Here is a 17,469-nt window from a genome sequence, read left to right as displayed (position 1 = left end):
ACTTTGTCCCTCGAAATCGTTTCCTCATCCACACTCCAGATTCTCAGATTTCTCTCCAACTGTGGGGAAGTAGGTTTCTACATACAGTGGAGAAATCTAGGTTGCTGGGATCCAAGGAGCTATCTTCTTAGTTTCCCTAAAAGCTTGTGGATTCCTTCTGAATGTGTTCTCCTGATGGAAAACAACTCCCTCCCAGATGCACCAATCCTTTGCATACAAAACATTTTACAAAAATAGGACTGTAAGCAGGTTCAGTATGAAAGACACAGAAGTGAAATAAGCCTCTAATATTGAAAGACTTCAATAGAATAAAAAAGCCTCACTACAAAAATGATTTATAAGGATCAAAACTACAGCAACAAAATGGAGGAATATTAAACTGCGGTTTGGGGAAAGGGCACTGTTAGAAAAATACAGTATATAGGAAAGTCAACTGGAAATACACCAAGGACAAAGTCAACTGACTGCCCAAATCTCCAGGCAAAGTAAATGTAAATTTGTTGAGAAGAGCAGCAATGGGTGGGAACTAATATTTGAGTATCCAGCAGTTACTGAAGCAACATGTGGCCCAGTTCAAAAGTATCAGTTCTGGAACTACTGGCTTTTCCCCTAACTAGCTGTGGAATTTTATTTACCTCTTTGGCCTCAGTTTTCTCATCTGTAAAATGTAAATGTTAATACTTAAAGATTTTTCTTGAGGATTAAATAAGTTAATGCATCTAAGGTGTTTTGAACATTGCTTGGCATACACTTAGTAAATGTTTGCTCATATTATTTTGTTTATTCCTAATTATAATCCTTCATGGTAGGAGGGCCCCCTATTTTTGGTTGTAGAAACTGAGAGTTTAAAGAAACTGGCCTAAGATTAGATACCTATAAATGGTGAATTCAAAATTCAAACATAAATACTCTTTTCATAACAAGTCATACAAACATTTAAAATATTTAAAATATATTTTCTACCTTCTTATATCCTAGGTCAGTGATTCCCAAAAGTGGCCCCCAGATCAAAAGCATGAGCATCAGCTGAGAACTTGTTAAAAATGTATATTTCCAGACCCCACCTCACATCTGTCATTCAAAACTGACCTTACAAGGGGAGCTGTAAGCAATTGCTTTCTCTTTCTATGGAAAATATAGCAATTTTAGCAGGAGCATTAAAACATATCCTAGAGGAACTGTGAAACACTGGAACATGTGTTGAGTCAAGATGGTGGTGAGTTCCACTCTGGAGACTTTGAACAAGAGACATTTGACATTCTCAAGTAGCTGAATGTCAGCTTGCCCTGAGGGCAGAGAGCTGGGCCAGTGCACAGCTGACCCTTGAACAGCGGGGGTTTGATCTGCATGGGTCCACCTACGTGCGAGTGTTTTTTCACAGTGAACACTCCAGCGCCTCCTGATCCATGGTTGGTTGAATCCGAGGGTGTGGAACCACTGATAAGGAGGAATCACACGTGGATACAGAGGAACCATGGATACACCGGGCCGACTATAAGTTACACTCAGAGTTCTGACTGCACGGGGGTTGGTACCCCTAACCTCCGTGTTGTTCAAGGGTTAACTGTACTACCAATTGTCCATGTGACCCCAGGCAACTCCCGTAACCAATCTAGGCCTCAGCTGGCTCCTGAGTGAAATGAGCTACCTCTCACAGCCCTTGTATCTTTATATTTTAATCAAAGAACTCAATCTCTCCCTATGTTTCTATAAATATGATACAAAACAAAAATCTGAGAAACAAGGTGACCTTTTAAATGGAGTTATAAGAAAATGAAATTCTTTGATTTTTAAACTGGATGAGAGAAGGAAAAACTTACAAGGCATTTAAGAATTATTATCCCAAGACAAAATAAAAACAGAGGCTAGAAAAGTCTATTTAATATCAAACTAATATATAAGTAAGTTACCTTTGTGGAGAGGCAAAAAGAAAATACCACTTATCCACCCTAATGTGAAGTTTACTATAGTGAGGAGCTTCATTACAACACTGACTGTGAACTTGAGTCTAACTATGGTAGGATACTCAGACTGGGAATTCAGAAGCCTGAGTTCTATTCTGTTTTGTTTCTAACTACATGGGAGCCTATTTTGGCCTCTGAGATTCCACTGCTTCACCTATAAAATGTGAACAGAGATTAAACTAAATCTTTTCTTAGATTTTTTTTAAATCTGAAATTAGTTAATCCTTAATGATGTATCAGACCAGACATGAAGATGCATCATTATGCAGGCCCCTGATAGTGGCAGATATGGCCAAAACTACCCGATGAGATAAAGGTAAAACAATTAAAGAGAAGTTTCAGGAAGGTTTGGTCTGGGATATAGGCTGAAATCATAGAGTCAACCCCAAATGAAATTATCCTCATAGTGAAGGCCATTCTGATATCAAAATGATAGCATGAAGTTTCTAGGACAAAGTCATTATTGCTTTTCTTTTAAAGAATATCACTTTTCTAGTATGCATGTGTAAGTAACATATTTTATTATATTTAGATGAATATACAAGTATTATTGTTTTAGAGAATTAGGGGGAATAACAAACTAGATTTGGGCTTACTCCCTATGAATGGTAATATGGAATAAGAACCTTTACACACAACCAAAATATATAGCAGGGCTTTCAGTAAGAAAACTGTGGCAGAAGGAGTAATTAGCATAGTAGCTCTATGATTTACCAAAGGTCCATTCCTCATCTTGATACCTTAACGGGGAAGCTGCTACAGCCCTCATCGGGAGCCATTAGCCTTAGGGCTTTGTTACAAATTGGCTTCCAGGGATCTCATCAGAGATCCCTGGAGAAGATCCACTCTTATGCTTAAAGAGGACCAAAGCACATGACTGGTAGTTTTAAAATTGAAGAACACCTCCAAATCCCTTAATGGCTGGAGAGTCAGCTGGGAGCCAAACCGTGAAAGAACTTCAAAATCCCCAAACTTCAAAATTCTATTTGAGAATACAATGTGAAGCTTGGTGGCTAATACTATTCATTCCTCTTTCAACCCAAACCCAAGGAAGGTAAATCAGGAATTTGTAATTGTTTCTGAGGGATATTGGCTTCTTTTCTTCTGCCAGAACAGGCACTCTTGGTGTGCTGTACCACAGACCATCCTAGAAAATGCATCCATTCACAAAGGGAAAGGAGTCTCTTGGAGGATCTCCATTGGGAGGGATCATGTAGTATTTAAGGAAATGAAGTCCCACCATGTGACTAGAGCAAAGCACAAAGGAGAAGGTGGAGAGTCAGATGAACCTGATGAGGTCAGCAGTAGCCAAAGGAAGCAGGATTCTAAAGACAAAGCCAAAGACCTACTTTATCTTAGGAGGCAAGAAGTGGTCATGGAAAGGATTTATGCAGAATGATGATGCAAGCATATCTGCCTTACCAAAATATTCCTTAGTGGATCAAGAAAAGGTTTTTTGAGGGTCAACAGGCTTGAAAGAGTAGCTTAAATTCCAGACAAGTCTCTGCTGTGTCTGATTTGTCAGTGAGGCATTAAGATAAATAGAGGTTCATCATCAGCTTCATCACCATAGTTTGGGGTCAAGAGAAAACCCAGTTCCTACAAGCATATCCCAGTGGTCACACAGCTGCATTCTAATGCTCCTCTGGGTATAGATGCCTGTGCCAACAGCAGCACAGAGAATATGCTGAGAAAAAAGCAACACGAATTAACTCTGGCAGTTATTTGGCTCATTTTTCAAAAGGTATCTGCAAAACAGCAGCATTTTTCAGTACCCAAAGACAACGACGGAAAACGTTGGCAACTGACAAAATCAAGACTGGACCTATAGCAACTGTGCCTTGCTTAGTAGCACTGCCCCCTGAAAATTTTTTTTTTTTTTTGCTATGCTTGCATAGCAACATCTGTGTTTACATCAGGGAATGTGAAATATAAGCACAAAAAGAGAAATGACTAAATAGGATTAAAGAACCAGAATCATGCTTTGATGTGGCATTTAATAGCAAAGAGAGGCCAAACCACATGACACACATACACTGGAATGAAAATAAAAACTGACTTTGATAATAAAGCAAAATCCTTGCATTTTGGCTGTGCATTTACATGCTTGATATAGCCCCTTTCCTCACCCTCCAAACTTACTGCTTATTTAGAAAATTGACAAAGAGTGCTATGGGGAGGTTGAGCAGTGGTACAGAATCATTCCTCTTTCAGCCTGTCCCTGCCCTTGAAATTCCTCCATTAGGAAGGCATTCCAGTGTACAATAGAGATGCTCACTGCAAAGAATTCTGATGATTTCTAATACCATTTGCTAGAGTTTATTTTTCTGATCGTGTCACAATTGCTTTAACTCCTTAACAAAATATAAAGTATATGAATCTACAGTAGAAAATTCAGATGAAAGTTTTATTTAGCAAGCATGTTAGAGAAAAATACCCCTCTGCATGCATGCACACGCCCCCCCCCCCCCCCCCCCGCCACAGGCTGCTACAGAGAATTCGAAAGTATTAAGCCTATATTTTTATGATAAAGTTAAATCTTCTAAACATGAAACCATAAAAGAAAACGTTGACTGACTTAACTACATAAAAGTTTAAAGCTTTTACATAATGTAAAAGACTGGTAAGCAAAGTTTTTTTAAATTATCAATTAACAGAGAAATAAAAATTATTAAGTTATGGTAGAAAAGTTTTAATTTTGATCATCTTCGTTTTTGACAAGATCTATCATTTTGGGGGGAGTATTATGCCATTTCAACAGCCTTGCAAAATAAATGGCATCAAGTATTAACCTGGGAAAGTGAAAGAGGAATGAATATTATTCCCTCTTTTAGTTTCACAAGTATAATAGCACAGGTCCCAAGATTAGACGATCCCTATGCTTGGTTTAATACTATGCCACCAATGTCTTGAAATTTTTCACAATTTTTGCAAAAGGAGCCTTGAATTTTATTTTCCATCAGGCCCTGAAAATTACATACTTGTCCCACACTTACTGGCCTATCAACTGCCTATCTATAAAGTGGTAAGCTTTGTGCCAAAGAAGATGCTTAAGAAATAGCTCTAGTCCTGAAAAGTTTATAGTTTAAAAGTAGAGATAAGTTTAGTAGTGAGATTATGATAAAGTAGAAAATAAGACACATGGTAGAAATGAAGCTCCAGAGGAGGAAGAGTTTACTTCTCAGCAGAACCATCAGTATCTGTGGAAAGGGAAGCTTTTACTTGCATATAAAAAGAAGGAGACATGAATGCTGAAAATGGGGGGAAAGGCAACAGAGGTAATATGCTGTATAAAAGCACAGGATTTGCCTGGGCACATGGAATCATTTGATTTGCCGAGGGCAAAATGAAACCAGAACCTTGAATAACCACCTAATGAGGCTGTAACTAATTCAACAGGAACTGTGAGCCATTGAAGGGTTATAGAGAGAGAAGCAGTTGGTCATGGTCATAATTTAGGAAGATTAAAGCTGGCCCCAGGCAACAATGGTCATTGTGTCACCTCTCTGGACTCCCAGTCCAGTACTATGTACAAAATGATGTGAACTTGATGTTTTACAGAGTGGCCAGATGGAAAGTGACAAAGTCAGTGCCTATCTTTTTTATTAAATCAGTTAAACTTCACTTGCTCTGGACTGACCAACACACTCTGGAGAACCAACTTTCATTGGTTAAGGTTTGAATTGTCAAAATAGATGACAAATTTGGGCAGCTCCGAGAATAATACAAAAATAAAAGTATATCAAGGTCAGTTAAACACAAACACACACACACACACACACACACACACACAGAGAGACATTTCCAATTTCCTGAAATTGTGCCTCTAAAAAGAGAGTTTTTGTTGGAGTCATGAAAGACAGCATTGGCACTAAGTTTTCCTCACGAAAACTAACTTACGGAAGCTGAGCCTAGCTCTTAGGTACGTGAGACAAATAGTGAGCTCTGTCCTACAAACAAGCATTTCATTGATTTCCAATTGGGATCTTTCTCTATCAGGGCTGTATCACAAGAAATCAGTAACTTGCTCTTAAATAAAGGCTTAAAAATGAATATTCGCTCTGTCTTTCTGTCTCTCCATTCACATACACACATCTATGTATCAATACACATATCAACATATATATACATATATAACATACACATGGCACCTGAATAATTTCATTTCCTTGCAAACTATACTAATCTTTAAATAGAAATTCACATTTCCACTTGTATTTCATTGGATCACATTGAGTAAAAAACCCAACACTCTACCAACAGAGTATTTTTTAATATATTATCACCTGACATCATACTTGAATTTTAGCAGAAATAAAAAGAAAAATATGCGGAAATGAAAGATCTATGATTAATCAGAAATAAAATTAATTAACCAAAAGAAATAACTCAAGTAAGGAATAACACAATTGCATTTAAGAAAATTCAATAGATATCCACTAAGATACTCGCATCACTGACACAAAATATGAATTTGATTCTTTAGCTCCATTTAAACCACTTATTCACCAAAAATAAAAAATATAAGATGAAAAGGCCAGTTAAACATTCTAGCTTTCAAGAAATGAAATCTCAGTTGGTATTGCACTCCCATTTGGCTCACATACTCTGTACATCACTAATCACAGTTCTGTTTTCAGAAGAAAAATTATATGAAATTACTACTTTTCAAAAAAGTCAAAGTTGTCAATATTCTTTTAATGATAAAATATTTTCTTTAAAATCAAATAAGCTTAGAGACAAAGAAGTGAATTTCAGTGAATATCAGTATATTCGTAAGAAATGAAAGCTGGTGTTTTATTCCAATTCCCATGGTATATTGAGTTATTATGATAATATATAATATCAAGAAAAGAAAAGCTTTTGATACTTCAGAACTGCAACATAAAATGAATTTAATTTGGGAAATTAAACTCAGGAATAAAGGATAATAAGTTTCTTCCTGGAACTTTTTCATCTTAGGCATCTGATCTCTAATATGGAACCTCACACAAGAGATGATTTGGTCTTATACTATGGGTTGCTTTAGAAGAGTAATATATTAACTGATCGATAGTTAGAGATGGACTCAATATCCTCTTTTTGTTCATGCAAATGCTCACTTGTTTCTCTCTTCTATGCTGCTCCATCTATGAGAGAATGTTGAATGAAACTCTGAAGTTCTGATTTAACCATATATCATGAAATGTGGCATCAGAAATAGAAAGAAGCTAGTCCAACATCTTGCACTTCCACAAATTTGCAGACTTAATGAGACTGAGATAAAGGCAAAAAGTGTTCCCTGGGCTGCATGTCAGAGGAAGGTTGAAAAGACAATAAAACACTCCCAGGAGAAAAGAAAGCATCCTACCTTTTTAAAAATTCCATATACTCGGTATGCTTGATGAGTCCTGTCCTCATCATTATTGTTTGAAAACATTGTCGATCAATGGCCCAGAGTTTCACATTTACAAGAGCTGGAGAAAAAGAAAAAAAAAATAGGGAAAAATTAGAGCATTTCAACAGTGAACCATAATGTACAAAGGTGATGAGTTATTCAGTGGAATAAAAATGATTAACCTTAGTTTAAAGCTAATATCATAATGCTATCCTATTTAGTTAAGAAGGCAGGTATTCTTACAAAAAGTAGTTCATAATTTTCAATACTAGTATTATTGTCTATAAGGAAGGTCCCTGTCCCTCTTATGTCCTTATATGAAGACAAACATAGGTTTTAAAAGAGCATGCTAAAAAATGTGGGTAATTGAATCTGTGATGGGTATTCAAAAGGCATATTTTATTATGCTCTGTTTTTTACATATGTTTGCAAAAATATTACTATCATGAAGAGTTAGTAGACGAACTAAAAAGTGAATTCATACACCATACCCATGGAGTACAGGGTGGAGGAGCTCCGTGCAGGGGTTTGAGCAAGACCAGTGAATGGGGCCGGGGTATAGTTTAGTGAACCAAATGCAGAAAGATGGATGGATGCAGTTCTCTCTTCTTCACAGTTCTCACACTAAGCCCAGTAAATGCAATAGATCAAGATTTGGAGGTAAGGGAGAGGAGAGAATGTTTGAGGAATTAGGCCATTGGATGTGCCTTGCAGGAAGATGCTAGAAGTAACACACAGAGGAACAGAAGCACAAGATAAAAGGGATATTACACTTTAGAGTAAGCCTGTATCTTTGAATTTTACCTAATTTTTCCTTGCAAAATTGAAGCTAAAAAAGAAAACATGACTTCTCTCTTGGCCAACTCTTTATTGGAGAAAAAAAGATGCTCAGTTAAGTAGAAAAAGAACAAAGCAGCAAGCACTGCTGTGTGCATGGCTCCATTCCAAATAGCCTTCAAAAATGAACCTTCATCAAAAAACAAAGCTCATCTCACAGGTATTCTCCAGTCACATTCTAGTTCCTCTATTGAATCCAGGCTCCTTTCCAGAACACCTGTTTACTTGAGATGAACCATAGAACTGGATGATATAGCCACAGAGGACTGAGAAAATTGGTACAAGATTCGTAAGACATAGAACCTTTAAAAAATGGTAAGAGTTGAACTAGGAGAGAGACAGACAAAGGGAAGTCAAGTGGGGAAAGTATATAAAGAAGAGCACAGCTGGGAGTAAGCTTGGGCTATGGGATGATATAGACTGAAATGGCTGAGATTTCTGCAGAGCGGCTGCACAACTGAGAGTAAATTAACCCAGGGCCTTGGAAGGCAGGCATAGAAAGCCAAGATTCATTTTATGAACAACAGAAAGCTGTAAGAGATCTTAAAAAGACAAAACAAAAAGAACCACAATTTTAAAGGATATACCATGGGTACATTAAATAAAAAATTAAATGCTTACTAGCAAAAAACAAACAAAAAATCTGTATTTTCTATATTCATCAACATTTTTAATGGTCCCCAGTATTTCTTGTACACACTCTTCCTTCCAAAGGACAAATGAGGATACACCAACAAATTTTGTTATTTAGAAAATAGCAGCAATAAAAGTAGTTATACTATTATATGTTTACATATTTTAAATGCAACTCAAAGTCATGATTAGACACATAATGTCCAACTGAAATAAAGCAGGTATACATTTTAAGGCTTTCCCCTGCAGAAAGATTTCACAATGCATACTCCTGGTAACAGTCCGTAAAAGCTTCTATTACAATCTCTTAAACCGAAAGCTATGATCATAGTGATAGCTGAGAAAGACTAATCTAGGAGGGAAACATCAGATTCAGAAACACCAGAATCAAGCAGAATACAGACCAACACTGGTGCCACTAAATAACACTATGTACACACCATTGGGGAGAGTAGTAATATGATGAAAGCTCAGCGTGAGGAAAATTGTTCTGATAATACATTGTGTGCATAGGTTCAGAGAAGGACTAAGGCGTGCCAAGTAGAGCCCACAGCACTTCAGGAGTGAAGTGAGGAGGGTCTTAGTGAATAAGGCAGCAATGGGATAGGAGCAGAGGCAGGGTGTGGGGGTGTGTGTGTGTGGGGGTGTGTGTGTGTGTGTACTAAGTTACCTGCAGCATTATTAATCTGTGTTCACACTTCAAGGCCAGGCTCATCCCTTGTCTCTCTTAATAAACAACCTTTTTGTCCTATGAACTACTATAGCTTTTTCTGTGTCATTTACTGGCACTTTGCACATTACCAATATTGTCAATTATCTATGTCTATACTATGTTACCTCAAATAAGTTTGTACTACATTCCCTCAGAGAAAAGTCCCTGTCTCATTTCCTATGACTTCTCCCAACTCAAGAAATTTGCTTTTTATTTGATCAACATTGGGTATAATTGTTAATTAATGTAATTTGTATACATGAAGTTGACCTGCAAAAAAAATACATATGCCTAAGGTTACATTAAAATGTCTAAACCGAATTTATTAGATATCATAATTCATGTGTAGAAAAATGATCTCTAAAAATATTCAATAAGTTCATAGAATTCAGTATTTTTGTTATCTTCTGATTCCATTTACATAGGCTATTGAAATGTCTGAGTAAAACTGTGTTTCAGATGTTTTGCATGATAATGAATATGGCTTGATGAAACTGCAAGTTTGTCCATGACCTTGGGCAAGATGCCAACACTTTTTTTTTTTTTTTTTAATAAGCAGCCAATATGCATATTAGTCAAGTCAGCACTGTACAGGTGGGCAAGCATGACTAATAATCACCTTGCCATGTTGTCTGAAGTATGGTTATATTGGAATTGTGGTTAACACCTTCCTTCTTAAACAGCCTGCTAGAGTGTAAGTCTGTTGCTTCCACAGCTTAAAGGGAACATTCCAAAAAATCCATTTACCTTTGCTCTTAAGTGGTGTATGAATCTCTGTAAGGGATAAGCACTTCACAAATAAAATTCCTGTGATTTTCACAATGATTACTGTTGTTGAACACAAGTCTGAAGAGCACAGAGCAGAAAAAGGGTTGGGAAGGGATTTTCCTTTTTGTTCAAGCAATGTATCTAAAATTCTCTATGCAAACATTTATCATTTTTTCAGCTTAAGGCCAGATTGAACTCTGGAAAAGATACAAAGTTACCATTACTCTGGGATCTCTAAGTGCATGAAGACATCAAGAATACCTTCAAGGTAGGCAAAAGTTGGCCTTCATTTAGAGGACACCAAAATTACAGAAGAATGAGCCATAACGTTGTGCTAGACTATGAAACCTCAAATCTGGGTTTGGCTTCAATTCTCCTACTGGAGAATTCACCTGCTGCCCATTTCAGATTTTGGAAGAACACCGAGAAAGCATGTGTGGGTACAGAGCACTTATAGGCTAGAATATTTATTCTGCCCATATTTATTTTCCTCCAATCTAGCTGACACTCTTGCTATATATAAGGGACAGAAAACAAGCTCATGATCCCTGCCCTCAAGAAACTTGTGATCTACTACAGAGGCCGACAAACTGTCGTTCTTGCCAAATCTGGCCCACGGTCAGTTGCTTTCCTCACTTAGGAAATTCCAAGAATGAAATTCTAAGGATTTTAGAGCTCTGTGCCAGAAAAGAGATGACAACCAAATGTATATTTCTTAGTACAAATCACAATATCACAGGAAGTAATCAGGTCTAGATGAGGTCCTGAGGATGGAGCCCACGTGATGTGTTCCGTGTCCTCATAAGAGGAGTCATTCCCTCCCCCCACCCTCACCATGTACACACCAAGAAAAGGCCACTTGAGAATATAAATCAGGAAGAGCGCCCTCACCAAGAATCCCACCATACTGGCACCCTGATCCTGAACCTCAAGCCTCCAAAACTATGAGGAATAAATGTTCGTTGTTTAAGCCAACCAGTCTACGGTATTTGTTACAGGAGTTTGAAGGCAGACACCTGGGGCCCATGAAGGCCCAAGGAGCCTGTGGATGGAACACAAAGGATTTGTGAACGTGAGGTAGGAAGACAACATCTTTATTTTTACTACCCTGTTAATGAAATTTAGCATTTCTAAGTACAGGCAACAAACCACAGTAAGTGGTTTGTCACCAATAGAAACCATGGCTAATTTTGTATCATCCCACATTTGCTGCAGATACCTTAAATATAATCTATATTCATCATTACTTTGAACTTATGGTAGTTATTAGACCTCTAGATCTTATTTTTAATGTGTTATTTTATAATTAAAATACGTGCTATTTTAAAGTTAAATAATTAACCATTAATTATTAAATGTTTTATCACTGTATTTCAATATAAATGGTTCTTTGTAAGGCTGTGTATATTATTGTATGCTTTTATAAACATTCTTAGACGAGTCCACGTGCTTCATCAGAGTGACAAATAGGTCCATGGTTCTGAGACAAATGCTTAAGATTAAGAGCCCCTGCTCTAAGTATCTTGGAGAAAGGATTACCTTAGAGAAGGAGACAGAGAAGTGGTAAGGGAAGAGGTAATACTTAGCTGGTCTGCATCCATAGGGGCATACAAACTGTTAACAAGTAAACAATACTTATTTAGTAAACAGCCACTTTCCTAAGTTCCCTGACTATTCCCAGTCCTCCCCGCAGGACTCCCAAGGATTCCCTCAGCTCAGCAAATAAAGGGTTAACACTGAGCCCAGCATATCCATGTTCATATAATTTCTTTACATGCTTCTCTTGTGCCTGGGATGGCACAAAGTAGAGCTCATCAAGTATTTTCTAAATTGAATTTTTTGTGTATGTCAAATGTTTTGCCCAAATAAAATCTCTATTCGTATACCTCATTGGAAACATTACTCTAGACCTTCATAATCTCTATTAGAAGAGAACTGGTTTTCAATTTGAGCTTTTCAAAGTGTTTTTCCCTGGCAGCAAAACACGAGTTGAGTTTTCTGACAAGCATTCCGTAGTAACCTATTCTTCCAAGTCAGTGCCTATATTCCAGGGAATGTTCTCAGATAGGTGGGTCTCATCTCAAAGTTTCTGCTGATCTAAACTTTATTTGAATGAGCTAAAAGCTGTGGAGGGCTTAGTGCGGGTGGAAGGACAAGAAAGGTGTCATTAGCTTGCTTTACCTGTTTCACCTTTGACATTAAAAGAGCACCAGCTCGGGACTTCCCAGGTGGTGCAGTGGTTAAGAATCCACCTGCCGATGCAGGGGATTCGATCCCTGCCCTGGGAGGATCCCACATGCCGAGGATCAGCTAGGTCTGTGCGCCACAACTATTGAGCCTGCACTCTGGAGCCTGTGCCACAACTACTGAAGCCCACATGCCTAGAGCCTGTGCTCCACAGCAACAGGGGCCACCACAATGGGGAGCCCGCGCACAGCAATGAAGAGCAGCCCTTGTTCGCCACAACTAGAGAAAGCCCGTGTGCAGCAACGAAGACCCAACACAGCCAATAAAATAAGTACACTTATGTAAAAAAAAAACCCAAAGAACAAAAAAAGAAAAGAACACAGCTCATAGCTTTAGGTACTCTACTCTATGGCCCAGGAATCCCAGAAACTTTATTTGAAACCCCGCCCTCCCCCCTTCACATTTTCTTGAAGCTTGTATCATCTGTGATCACTCAGATACTTAGTGCTACAGAATCAGCTTGGAAGAGAACCTGAGGTCCATGAAGCCCACAACTGCTTCCCAATATTATTAAGGCATATGTTTGCCCAAAGCCAAATTCCAACTGCTGGAATGTTCTGAGACAAATGCTTCATAATTAGAAAAGGGCATTTGCTGTTTACAATGCCTCTGGAGTGTACTGATATCTTCACTGTGCAGACTGCCTCACTGTTAGTGTGGGGGTTATACTTTAGACTTTCTTGCCTAGAAAAGTTATCTCTTTAATGATATATGTTCTATGAAGATGGTAGATTGTAAAATTGGACATTGCAGATAAGAATAATCATTATTATAAACTTAATAGAAGAAAAATCACTTATCAATATTGTCATGATGTTCGTGTATTTGAAAGGATGTGGTACAGTGGGCTGCCCTTTAAGAAAGCCAAAAGAAATGATAGTTGTTTCTCTAAATTCTGCTCAACTCCATATCTTGAACAATGTAACTGGTAAGGCCAAGTACTAACTATCTGAAGACATTAAAACATTAATTCACATGATGATTTTAAAATTTAAATTCACTTTCAAATGTTAAAAGTACTGAAAGGGCCAAATAGATGGTAATTTATTTTAGTACAGATATAAAAATAATGAGCATTATTTTGGTACCATTATTCAACATTTCCTATACGACGTAAGAACTTTGTTATACTTACGTCGATTTAACCTATATTAATCCTACAAGATATTCTTGTTCCCTTTCTATAGATACAGAAACTGAGTCTCAGAGAAGCTAAGTTACTGCTCAGGTCACACATGTGATAATTCAAAGACTGTTTCATTCTGACTCCAAAGCCTGGGCTCTTTTTACTATCGCACGTTCCTGAAAGTGGGCGAAGAATATCTGCTTTCCTCACACTCTTTCTCTGACCCACTTCACCACTCTAATCATCAGCACTAAATATCACAGGAAAGGGAGTTCAGCTCGAGGATGGATGATGCCTTAGAGGACTGGGACGGGGAGGGTGGGGGGGAGTCGAGGGAGGGAGGGAATACGGGAATATGTGTATAAATACAGATGATTGAACTTGGTGTACCTCAAAAAAAAATCACAGCAGCAAAAAGTCATTTTTATATTCCTTCAATAATGGAGGTGGGGGAAGATATCTTGACATTAAAATAGCTTAGGCTGCACACTTTACTTAAGGATTAAATGTAATGGGAACCTTCAAAGGTATTTTGTACCTGAGGCAGGCTCCTCGGGACCACCTGCTACCCCACCTGCCCTTCTCCTGACTCGCAACACCGTGGCGTGACTAGCGCACCCCTCTCCCTAATCTCCAGAGTTACCAGGAACTACCTTCTGTCTTCAGGCCTTTAGTGAAAAAGCGCAGGAAGCATTGTGCTTCATTCTACAGGCTCCGATTTTCATGCAGGGTGAGTCCCAGTGGTGTCAAAAAGTCATCTTTAAAAGTTAAAACCATGTGAACCATCCTCAGTCCAGCTGAAGCAGCCACCAAGGGCAGCAGAGACAAATGTATGTGAGGGCCAAGTGTACCAGAGCAAATTCAGCTCATGCAGAACTCTAACCACATCTCCCTTCTTGTTGGCCAAAGCCCATAAGCACCAAACACTAAGTGCTAATTAGTAACATGGTCTGCGGATGCAAAACCTGGCCATACAAACAGGGAATTCCCTAGGTGCACAGTCTTTCTTCCGGCAGCCCTTGTTAAGACAATACAGTGTACTGTTGTAAACATCTATTCAATCAAAGTGCAATTATTTAGAAACCTGTAGACACCCAGCTCTATATAAATCTGGTAGTGGGGGCTGATGGTTGGAGGGAGGGGTATAAAAATGAATAGACAGATGAACAAGCAAACCAACCAACCTCATGTCATCTCAAACAACGCTGACATGAAGCAAAATGTCAACTATATTAGGAAAAAGAGCAGGAAGAAAGCGGGAGGATGAGCCTCTAGGAACTAAGTGGCTTTCTCTGTAACTCAGATACAAATTAGGGACTAAGAGTGAAAGACGGAGCCAAGAGACCCCCAGACAATAATAGTCGTGAAGAAGAAAGTGCTCTGAGTTCTGTATAGTGAAGAACAGTAAATATCACATAATCACTTTGTGAGCTACTGACACAGAAACACAGTTAAAGCAAATGATAAGCTACTCCAATCAGTCCTACAAAATTCATCTTCCCAAATTACTATTCTAATCCTGTTAGTCTACCCACAGAATATTCAATGGCTCCCTACTGCCTATAAATAAAGCAAAACCTCTCCATCCTTGCATTTAATCCACATTCAGTTCAAAGTAGCCTTCAAGCTTCATCTCTCACAATCCCTTACACAGACCTTTCATTTTATGCAATGATTCTACTGTCAAGTTTCCAAATCCACCCTTCCATTCTCTGCCTTCAGGTCTCTGCTCCAATTATTTTTTTCTACTTATGACAATTCTAGTGGCCCTTCAAGACCCAGTTTAAAGACCATTTCTCCATCAAGACTTTTCAGTTCACCTCAGCTAGAATTTCTCTATTTTTTTCGACAACCTTCTGGTTGTGCCTCCTTCGTGGCTTTTCTTGTTCTGACTTGCTTCATGGTTCTTCACGTACCTGAATTATATCAGTACTGTACATGGTCCACTGGGAGTACTGGGATACAGGATTCAACCAGTGTTTTAGGGTAAATAAGTGACTAGATTACAAGGGGAAAACCATCTGTGAAAAGGATGAAGAAACAGAATATTCACTCTGGATACAAGAGAAAGCAAAAACTCATAACTGTCCTAAAAGATTGGATGGCTTTATTAGACTTTAGGTAAATTCGGTGAAGCTGTTTATAGTAGTATTAAGGGCTAGTCTAAGATCAAAAGTTGGGAGACATTTATTGCAAACATTCTTCAGACATTTGAGACCTTACTACGTGCCAAAAACCGTATTAGGCACTGGTCATACGAAGACAAACAAGATACAGACCTTGTTCTGAAGTACCATCCTTACTGTTGAGAGCTAACTTTCTTTACTTTTCCTCTTTATTTATACATTCACTTCCTTATTATTCCATTTTAGGCTAATAGCCTTAAGGATTCCACCTCAAGCAAAATCTGAATCAATCCACTCCATAATGTTGCTGGTTGCATGAAGAGGCAACTCCTTCTAACTTGTCAAGGACGGAACTAAGCCAGTAATTAGAACGGACAGGGTTGGTGATTAAGGTAACATAAAAACAAAAGCAATGTAGCAATGACTAAATCTTGTCCTTAGAACTTCCCATCACAGGACATGCATCCAGCAGACCACCTGATAAAATAGTGGGGAAAGAATTCCTGTATCAGATGGAAACTTGAACTGGATCACCTCAGAGGAGGAACTGAATCACAAGGTTTTACAGTAGCCAAGAGATCAATGCAGAGAGAAGTGAGTCACAGATCTACATGAATGAATACATAATGATAGTTATTTTGAGGTCATATACTCCCGTAAGGGGCATTGTACACAAGGATGATGGCTTCATGACAGGCCTTATGCCAGGTAGTCAAATGTCTAGAAAAAAGGTGGTGTCACTTGTTGACGTTCATGAAGGAAATGCCTCAGTCAAGGCTTTATGCACAAATTCAAAGGCTCAGGAATACAGAAGAAATAAAGGCATGAGACAGCACGCTACAGCACGAAAGCCAGTAATCTGGCCTGTGTATCTTCCCTGTACTACACAGGAGCTATCTGGCCTTGGGCAAGTAATTCAAGCTTTCATTAGTCTATTTTCGGAAACTGAGATAAAAATGTATGCCTCATGAAATTCTTCTCAGATATGATTGAAAGAACTCATGGTAGATACTCAGCATGATATCTGGCACCTAAAATCTTCTTCACTCAAGGATGTCCTTTAATGATGTTTCCATCTTATAAACATGTAGAACACAAACACCAACCTAGGGGCTACTGACAGTGAATTCTGAGTTTAAAAAAACAAACAAACAAGCAAACAAAAAACAGAAGTTTAGAGCAGTCATGAAGTTGGTTCACTACCTCAGAATAATAAAACAAAGCATTACTTGGTCAACTGCATACAGGTTTAGGAAGGCTTAAAGGTTAAGAGGAAAATTAAGATAAAGACTCAGTGTGTTAATATGATAACAAAGATGAGAAGCTGGCTTACAACAGCATCGAGCTCTCTGAGGGCAAAAAGTACATCTTGTTCATCTTTTTATCTGTGGAGCAGTGTGTACCCAGTAACTGGCACGTAGAAAAGGACCAATAAATGTTTGCTGAATGAGTAATTCATACATAATCCTGGCTGGCACTTTTAGGTATAAATATCTCCCTACTCTTCACTTCTGGATGGTCTTTAGTCCTATTACAAACAGGTCTCATAATTTAGATGAGATCAAAGCTTAGAAAAATTCTAGGACATTATTCAACAGATGGTTTGTGATCCTTTAGAAAACAGAGGCTGGGTGGCCATTCCACCTTAATGAAATTCATTTTCAATGGGCTCTTCAATA

General features: G+C 38.2%; 1 protein-coding gene across 2 annotated transcripts in view; it reads right to left on the bottom strand.

The window, feature by feature from the left end:
• Positions 1-17,469, bottom strand: part of PRKG1 (protein kinase cGMP-dependent 1) — a 1,182,497-nt gene that overhangs the window by 423,857 nt on the left and 741,171 nt on the right. For both annotated transcript variants that reach the window (XM_057734520.1, XM_057734518.1), the window contains exon 4: positions 7,315-7,420. In XM_057734520.1, coding sequence (XP_057590503.1) covers positions 7,315-7,420 — 106 coding nt within the window. The remainder of the gene's footprint in view (positions 1-7,314; positions 7,421-17,469) is intronic.

Source organism: Hippopotamus amphibius, chromosome 5 (assembly GCF_030028045.1).
Source record: "Hippopotamus amphibius kiboko isolate mHipAmp2 chromosome 5, mHipAmp2.hap2, whole genome shotgun sequence".
Classification (NCBI taxonomy): Eukaryota; Metazoa; Chordata; class Mammalia; order Artiodactyla; family Hippopotamidae; genus Hippopotamus; species Hippopotamus amphibius.
The sequence above is the reverse complement of the archived record's forward strand: the minus strand, read 5'-3'. Positions and strand labels throughout refer to the sequence as shown.